This window comes from Bidens hawaiensis, unplaced genomic scaffold (genome assembly GCF_021521415.1).
Source record: "Bidens hawaiensis isolate Kalapana, Puna unplaced genomic scaffold, B.hawaiensis_p1.1 tig00025672_1, whole genome shotgun sequence".
NCBI classification, from domain to species: domain Eukaryota; kingdom Viridiplantae; phylum Streptophyta; class Magnoliopsida; order Asterales; family Asteraceae; genus Bidens; species Bidens hawaiensis.
The window spans coordinates 272,877-282,894 of NW_027505058.1; the positions used below are offsets into that span (position 1 = coordinate 272,877).

Genomic DNA, 10,018 nt, shown 5'->3' on the forward strand with positions numbered 1-10,018 from the left:
ATCTCATAAACGCAATCAAACTCACACCCACCTTCTCATAACAGTCGCAAATCTTTCCCCTAACCTTAATCGTATTACCGGGTTCATTTGATTGCTGTTCTTGATCCTTTTGTAGCCGTCCGCTGTGTAGTCTATTTAACCCACTTCTGATCGACACTTGAGGTAACTAAAAACATGGTTAGATTCGCGATATGATACTTAACAAAAGCCCCAAGGTTAATTGAACAATCAAGGATCAGATTGATCGATTAACTTTGCTAGGGTTCTTATGTTATCCTGGTTGCTTTCTGCTTCTTTTTAAAACGATTCGGGTCTAAGTTCTATTGCATATAGCTTGATAGCACTGCTGGTTAAACAATTGACTGATAGGGGGTTAGGTTGCGGGTTTGATCCCCTGCCACCCCAAGTTTGTATTATTCTTGTTAGTTTTTCTTTTAAACCATTTTAATATGTATAATAGTAATAATAATGAATAAATAAAATTGTTTTATTAAAAACCGATCATAGAACGTATGTTTTCTCGCACCTTTCATCTGTGTATGTACATATATGTAGACATATACATATATATAATATAACGTAAACTAATATTTTTAGCATACTATATATATATATATATATATATATATATAAAGCAAACTTTATATATATATTTATATAATTTAATAAACTTATAGTTTTTAAAGATGTATTTATTTCATATAATATTTTTTATATTAAATATTATAATACGTTTAACGGGACTAACAAACTAATAATGTTTTTAAGATGTGTTTTACCTATATAAACCAAACTAATAATTTTTTAAAATAATAGATTATAAGAATATGTTAAAAGAATATAATTTTATCTTATATATATTATAATATTAATGTTTTACTAGTTGTCGTAATTAAATCTTGTACTTAGCATATTCGTTTGCTCTTGTCCTCTCTTAGGCTTTAGCGTTCGTGTGTGATCCTTTTTCCTTATTCTCATCATCTTAATCATCCTCGTTCATCTTTGAGGTGAGTACCACATTTCCCTCTTTTTACTCGTTTTCATACTGTTTTGGGGACATATGCGTAAATATATTTCTCATATATATACTTATACACAAAAACTGCAACTTTATCTTATGTGTTAACAAGTTATACATTACTTGTTTACGTGCTTACTTGCTTTATCTGCTTCCGCATTCGGAGAAGTCCAACATAATCTCAGTCTAGTATAATCATACGCCAGTCGTTATAGCTTTGTGCTTCTTGACATCTCAGTTATACTTGCTCATTTGGTTAATTTGTTATACTCATATGACTTGTTGCAAATACTTATTTTCTCTACGAACATTTAAACTGGTGTGTTGCTCACTCAACTTTGTGTTGACAAAACCTTTCTATTTTCAACGCATATGCAGATTATCAAGCTTGTTTGAAAGAAAAACTTAGGATTGTATGCTAGAGAAAATAAACAAGATTATAGACTTTGATTTATTTGTATTGTCTTATTTATTTGAAATATGGATTTTGTATTTGATGTTTTTCATTATTTAATTAACTTAATAGATATTGTCATATTAATTATTGTATGATAGTAACCTTTGAAAAGCTGTGAGCAATAAGTTCGTCTCGGCATTTCCGCCGTAGGTTGGGGTGTGACATTTATGGTAATGTCTTGGTCATCAAGGTAATAGGGTTTGGGTAACTACTTTAAATGGGTGATCAATACACGGTTATTGAAAGGAGTTTTTGTTAGGACATGAGTCATGATTTTATAAAAGATATTAATAAAATAAATGAATAATCTTTTTATACAATTTGGGAAACTGTAATACATATACCGTATACAAATCTGAACGAGAATAACAACAAATATAACATATATACATGTCTTGATTCATACCGAAAACTCTGAATTGTGCTCCAAAAGCTAATTCTTGAAACCGGGCCGAGTCGAGTTGATCATTGTGTTGAAAGCGCATCGGAACTGCATTGACTAAGACCTACCTAGACATGAGCGTCACCTCATAGACATGTCTTCTTATGTCGTCATTCTCTTGGTGAACCTGTCTTGATCACCAAAAGCCATCCGTATTTTCCTAGCTGCAAGATTGAACAAGATGTGGTTCTTGGTTGTGGCTGAGCATTTATGTTAAACAGAGGTCTCTTAAAACAGATTTCGGGCTACCTCCGCGAGCCCGTTTGTTTCCCAGGGTACAATAGCTGAAGCAATATGTACTGCCAGGATTACCCTAGCAACCGAACTATTTTGTAACGAGAGATTGGGATCGAGATCGAGAGAGAGTTGGAACTGAGATCACGTATCATCGGCAATAAGCCGTTTGGTTTTATGTGCATGGTAACGAGCTGGTAGGATGTGTGTGAATTCGGGTCGTGAGTGATCTAGTTTGTCGGTGTGTCAAAACTGCTCACCCGAACGTTCTATATATAATGGGTCAGGTGATGACTCACCATGACACATGTCAACACAAGACACACATACACGTAACACATGTCACTGACGTGTCACACATGCAACACACTCACCTGGTGACGACACATGTCACTGATGTGTCACACATGCATCACACACTCACCTGGTGACGACACGTCATTGAGGTGTCACACACTTGCTACACAATCGACACATGTCACGTGGTCAACCACCAAAAATACTAAGGCGTCTCTTAAGCGGTCTACCAATGTGGGACAAACTCATTTATATTTTTACCAATGTTTAAGTTCTCAACTACACACTTTAAAGTATCGATATCGTATTCATCTCTACTTTTTGGACACATTAATAATTTATTATTACTAATAAATTGGATGTGGCTCAATGGTAGAGCATTCACTTTACAAGTGAGAGGTAGGGGGTTCAAACTTCACTATCACCAATTTATATGGAAGATATGAGGGATGACCCTGGCTTGCCAGGGTTCGAGTCCTGATCTCACCCGGTTTTACCGGCTCCTCGCTGTCGTGCCATTTGGCGGGAGTGGGGGTTGGGTTTTATCTGGTGAATCCCTCGATCAATAGGTGGACCGCTAGGGGCTCCGTCCATCCGGACTAGTGGCCGGCTCGGGCTACCTTTAGCCAATGGGGCCCCGTACAGAGTACCCGACGTTACTTAGTTGGTCTTTTTAAAAAAGTAACAAATACTATTAAATATTATTTATCCAAAAATTTTTAACAGTTTTGAGTGGGTTTTCTTTTGCAATAATAAAGAATTTATCAACTATGTGCCTTGATATAATACAATCTCACTTATATAACCTGCGAATGCTCTCATAAATTATGCATTTTGATCATTTATAAAGTTATGATTTATATAATTTATATGTTCAACCAAATGTATGTATAATACGGATACCAAACCTAGATATCAATATACTTGTAATTCTGTTATGTAGTTAACAAAAGATGATATATATCTTTCTCTATTTTTTCCCCACTTTTGATACCTAAAGTAAAACACAAGAAATGGATTTGAGAGGGAGCCCACAATTAAAGCATAACGGGTATATTTAGAGTCTCATTCTAATATATTCCTTCCTTGTTTTCTTTCACACCCTAAAGTTTGTCTTTGAGAGCATACATTCTTTCCTTGTGCATTGAGACACCCAAATTAAACATAAAAAAATATGGTTCTCTAAAAACGAATTTATATTTTGGTTCACCTCAATTTATCTATAAACTATTTTCCATCCAAAGTCCAAACCATCATAAAACAATGACTGAGGTCGTTAGCGCCTTGGTTGGAAAAGTAGTGGACCACTTATTTGGGGCGGCTAAAACCGAGCTAACCTACATTTGGAACTACTCTGAAATTGTTAGGAACTTGAAAAACGAAATCGAAAAGCTCTCAAGTATGAAGGGAAGGGTTCAACAACAGATTGATTTGGCAAAATCTAAAGGTGAAGTTCTCTTAAAAGGCGCTGAAGAGTGGATGAAGAAAGCAGATGCTGAAATGTCCGACGCCACACAGTTTATTGCTGAAGAAGCGAAAGCCAAGAAGACATGTTTAAGCATACGGTTCTGTGTAAATTTGAGCACCATCCTTCAGTTCAGTAAGACAACAACAAGAAGAACTTCTTATCTTCAACAGCACCAAAGAGATGGTAAGGATTTTGAAACTTGTGTTTCGCTTCCTGCACGCACCCCTGGATTTATCGACTTCTACCGTAGAAAAAGTCTTGAAAATATTGATACCCAAAAGTTAACTTTGAAGAAAATCATTGAAGCCATAGAAGATGACAAGATACAAATAGTTGGAATCAATGGGTTAGGAGGTGTAGGTAAAACTACACTAGCTAGTGAAGTTGCTGCAGAAATGAAGAATCAATTTGCAGATATTGTGTTTGTAACAGTTTCGCAAACGATTGATGCTAAAGTGATTCAAGAGAAGGTTCGAGTTGTGGCACAAAGAATTATCAATGGAGAGAAGGTTCTAATAATTCTTGATGACGTTTGGGAGGAATTGAAGCTTGAGGAAATTGGCATCCCATGTGGGAGTGACAACATGAATTGCAAGATTTTGGTCACATCTAGAAGCAAAGACGTGTGTGAGGCCATGAATGCTCAGAAGAATATTTCGGTAAACCCTTTGCAAGATGAAGAAGCATGGATCCTTTTTGAGCGCGTGGTTGGTAAAACCGAATGGGACAATACATTGAAAGAAGTTGCAATGAATATTGTCAAAGAATGTGGTGGACTACCACTTTTTATTCAAGCTGTAGGAAAAGCTTTGAAAAATAAAGAATATAAAAGTTGGGAGGCAACACTTGCTCGACTGCAGGATCCAACCGATGAGGATGCTCACTTCAAAAGAAAGGGAATAATGCAACTGAAGCTAAGCTATGACTATCTTGAAAGTGAAGTAGCTAAATTGTGCTTCTTATTGTGTAGTATGTTCCCAGAAGATGGAATCATTGGCTTTAAAAGGTTGACATATTATTGTCTGGGTCTAGGGATATTTAATGATCACGATAGCAGTATTCAGGGTACAAAGTATAGAGTTCAACTAGCTGTTGACTCCCTTAAATCATCTTTCTTGTTACTTCCTGTCCGAGAAGGAGAAGAAGATGATGAAGAATTATTCAAAATGCACGACCTTGTTCGTGATATGGCAAGGCTCATTACTTCTAAAGGTAATGACAAGTTTTGGGTGGAATCTGGAAGAGGTTTGAGAGAATGGCAACCAAAAAATGCTTAGAAGGCTACAAGAAAATATCGCTCATGGGAAATAGAATTCGTGAGCTTCATGATCATGATGTTGTTTTCCCACACCTTGACACTTTTCTTATACAACATAACTATATACGTTCAGTTCATGATGAATTCTTTCAAGGCATGGAAAAACTGAAACTATTAGACATGTCATGTAATTTCATGCTATCTCTTCCACGATCACTAAAGAAACTCACATTACTTCGTATGCTTGATTTAAGTAGAAATATATTACTCAGTGAAATTTCTATTCTTGGGGAGTTAACATGTCTTGAGATTTTAAAGCTCAGAAATACTAGAGTTACAAATATCCCTAAAGAGATCGGGCAATTGACCAAGTTAAGGTTGTTAGATGTTTACTCGTGTAAAGATCTATCTTATGTGACACCTGGTGTCATATCAAAGCTCATTAAGTTGGAAGAGTTGTATGTTGGGTTGTCAAAGACTAATTGTAACTTTCTCCTAGAACTAAATGAGTCGCTTAAAATTCTACATTTAGAAGTTCCTGAATTGCTTTGTATTCCTGAAGATTTCCACTTTGAAACTCTGATGGGATTTCTCATAAAGGACGACTTTTTCGAAGACCTTCCAACATATGATTGTAAACGCATCCTACGTCTTACAAAAAGTAGCCTCCCACTCACGATGCGAGTTATGAAACTGATTCAGGCAAGCGAATGTTTAATTTTATCGTCTATAAAAGAATTGGATAACGTCCTACCGTGCCTTTATCTAGAAGGCTGTGACAAGTTAAAGCATATTGAAGTGGCAGCGTGTGACAATGTTAGAAGCTTGGTGAAGACATCTGACCTGGATGTAAAACAAAGGAAGGTTTTTTCCCAAGTGGAAAACATCTGGTTATACGAGCTCGATGGGTTGGAACTTTTATGGGACAGGCCACTTCAATATATAAGCTTTTGTAATCTAATGAGTTTCACGATTTGGCATTGCCCTTCCTTATTGACCTTATTCCCTTTATGTGTAGCAAAAGGGTTAGTCAATATTAGAGATATAGATATTGACAACTGTACGAGTTTGTCGGTTGTCATTTCGGCAGGAGACGAGCGAAGAACCACAGGAAGTGAAATTGAATCGGGGGACACAAATATCGTGTTCCCTCTTACCAATTTTAAGCTTGCTCGTCTTCCCAAACTCGAGAGCTTCTACTCTGGCCATTCTATCATCAAATATCCTTATTTGGAGAATATGAGTGTGGAAAAATGTCCAAGCATGAAGAGATGGAGTTATGGAGAGAATCATATACCCAAGATCAGATTTGAGCATCAAGAGAGACCATATAGCAATATTAATGAATACATTAATGACGTACAACATGAGGTATGGGAAACACATACTCTAATAGTAATAAATTAATAATATCGGTTTGCCATGTAAATTAACTTATTACTGTTACAGACGGATGGAAACTTGATTATTTGCAAGTGGTCATGGGATGACGCAAACAAGGATCTTTTACGTGTGCGAAAACGGGTAGGTGATTAAACACATATTTTTAATAAACTTATGTTACTTGAAATCTCATTTAATATTAAAGAAATTGATCAAATTACAATAGGGAGGTGAATAAGTGGGCAACAAGTTGCGCCGCCAGTGTCCGCCACCCCCTTTGAATGGCAAAAGTAAAAAAGTAAAAATTTGTAAGACTAGAAATTAAACACTATTATTGGAAGAGATATGCTTAAAAGTAAAAAAGTCAATTGTGTCTAAAAAAGTAATGGACATGTCACAAGGGGTTGGAGGGTAATTATGTTCAACAAACCCTAAAAAGACGACAGCTATTACACGCGCATAGACACCCCGTTTAAAATCACCGTGTTAATAAGTTCTAGACGCCTGATTAAAAAATTTTGGATGACCCATTATACGCATACCCAATTTAACGCACTTTAGATTTTTTTATTAATATATATCTATCATATTTAATTTAAAGATAAAAATATGCTTGAGTTTATGTGAAACTTTTAAAACAATGAGACGTTTAAAATTTATTTACGCTTATGAAACATTAAAAACATCATATAGTTAATCTTATTATTTAATTTCAAACATTTATCTTATTATTTCTAGATGTGACATAACTAATGTTTTACAATCATAATTAAAGGCAAAAAGGCAGATGATTATGAGGTCACTTGTAAAAGTTATTTTGAGAGACGTACACGTTCTTATTCCAAGCAGCATAAGGTGATGAGACTTGAGAAGGGAGAACGCTCCATACTGAGACCAATGCCAATTTACGCTTACAGGCACTAGTGGTGTTATAAATTTACATTATATGCAAATAATGTCGTATTAGACTATTTATATTATGAACTAGTTTTATACCTCGTTGTTCTTTATATATATCATAGTCATGTATTATCTTTGTGTCATGCTTAATAAAAAAAATACCCTAGTTGCAGCCTGTGTATGTAGACCGCCTTGACCGAACAACGTAAACATCTCATGTCTCTTACATATTGCTTTCGCTTGTGCGTGTGTGCTTGTGTTTTCGTTGCGTACCGACTATGATTGATACCTAACAAGTGGTATAAGAGCTTAAAGTTCGTTAAGACGGAGAATGACATTATCTTCGGTTTGCTAAGTTGTGTTCGTAAACCCTTGAGTGCTGTAAACTGTTGAAGGCCACAAATTTTAATTTTAATTTTTTCTATGTTGACTTTTTTGGTGGTGGATTGCATACCTGTAGCACATAAAGGAAGCAAATAATATTTTAGTTTTTTTGGGCTCTTATGATTGGAGATAGGGGTGCAAATGAGCCGAGCTGCTCGCGAGCTACTCGAGATCGGCTCATTAAAAAGCTCGTTCGAGCCGAGCTTTATCGAGCTCGAGCCCGAGCTCAAGCCTAAAAATAAGCTCGTTTAATAAACGAGCCCGAGCCCGAGCTTTACTTATCGAGCTTGAGCCGGCTCGCGAGCCTAAACAAGCCTGTCATTTATATAATTTTTTTAAAATATATATTTAATAATTATTAATTAATAAATATAATGTTATGAAAAAATAAATAAAAATAACTAAATAATATATATTCGTTTATACATAAAATTATAATAGAAAAAATATATAAAATATTTATAATTATATAAAAAAAATAATTGATAAATAGTAAACGAGCCGAGCCCGAGCCGAGCTCGAGCTTCAAAATCCATTTACGAGCCGAGCTCGAGCTTTGAAAATAGAGCTCGAAACGAGCCGAGCTCGAGCTCGAGCTCTGTGTAAGTTAAACGAGCCGAGCTCGAGCCTAGTCGAGCTCGGGCTCGGCTCGGCTCGTTTGCACCCCTAATTGGAGATTAAAAAAACAAAACATATCTACTCCTTTTATTTGGGGTGCTCACTTCAAAAAACATAAGTCGTCTTTTAACCTTTGAGGTTGCCGTTTCTTTTCTGCCAACCAGGAAACTTTGCGTTGCCGCCGGAAAATACTGTTAACCACTGCCGTTGATTAGCCATTGTTGTGTATTGATGTTGTGCGACTGTTAATCGAAGGAAGAAGCAGCCCCGACTGCTTCTTGTTGCTGGGTATAAAACCGTTAACAGCTCACCCGGAACCGACGTCAACAACCCCTGTTTCATCCAACGATCAGGAGAAATCAGGTTTACTTGTATCTTGTTTCTGATTAGCATTTGTTTGCTTTTTGGGATTGTTTGACTCAGTTTGGGTGTTAAGATTCGGTTTGTTATTCGGGTTTGCTTTGATTGTGTGGGCAAGGTATTTGTTGACAGGAGCTTCGTGCTGCAAGAAAAGATAACAGGTTTCGGGTTAGAGTTTTGTTCATTGGTTTCTATTTTCTCGTTTGCAATGTTTGAAGACGGGAAGGTTTGAATTGACAAGTTTAACGGGACTGATTTTGCATGGTGGATAATGCAAATAGAGAAGTTACTTGGTGAAAATGATTTGGATATGGTATTGGAGGAAAAACTAGATAAAATGAATAAATCCGAAGAAGAAATTTGTAATTGCAAGGACAAGAAGACTAGAGGGAAAATTACATTGGCTTTGATGAGGAGCGTTGCATCTAATATCATGAAAGAAAACGCGGCTCGTGGTATGATGACGGCTCTGTCAAATATGTATGAAAAACCTTCTGCAACCAATAAGATGTTCTTGATGAGGGAATTGTTTATGACAAGGATACACGAGGGAGGTTCAGTTACATGTCACATTAATGATTTCAACTCAATCATGTCCGGGTTAGCTTCTGTGGGGCATGAAGTTGGATGATGAGATTCAAGCTGTGATATTGTTATCTTCTTTGCTTGAGAGTTGGCTCGAGCTGTAGAGACCATTACTAGTTCTACGGGGGCTGATGGTTTGACATTTGAGGGAGTCCAAGACATTGTGTCGGGTGAAGACGTTCGTCGGAAAAGTGTAGGTCCTTGGACGGATCTAACAACACTAATACTAGCTAGCGGAAATCACTAGTGAGGACCGAGATCTCGGATCTTGCTTGGTTATGTTTATTTCAGTGAGGGAAGAGAGAAGAGAGAGTAGAGAGAGTTTGTAAGTAAGATAAGGATAAGATAAATTACAAAAGGTTGGTTTGCATGAGATGCACACACTATTTATAGTGTGTGTACTCATGCATATTCTATTCATTATTCACGGCTCATTGGGCTCCAACATACATGGCCTTGGGCCAAACATACAAATAAACATAGTCCAACTAGCTAACGTACATAGATGATACATTACAATCAAATACGAAAGACTAATACAAAATGGACCTAACAATCTCACTCTAGTCTTTGGTATTTGTTCTGATAGCTTGTGTCTTCCGTCGGACTTGGAC

General features: G+C 36.4%; 1 protein-coding gene across 1 annotated transcript; it reads left to right on the forward strand.

Moving 5' to 3' along the window:
* Nucleotides 1-3,417: 3,417 nt before the first annotated feature.
* On the forward strand, nt 3,418-9,450 carry LOC143610326 (putative disease resistance protein At5g47260). Its single transcript, XM_077084833.1, is given in 7 exon segments — nt 3,418-5,188; nt 5,191-6,545; nt 6,624-6,698; nt 7,333-7,412; nt 8,715-8,822; nt 8,883-8,980; nt 9,101-9,450. Coding segments are annotated over 7 exon segments (3,543 nt in total). The 5' UTR covers nt 3,418-3,711.
* Nucleotides 9,451-10,018: the final 568 nt, after the last annotated feature.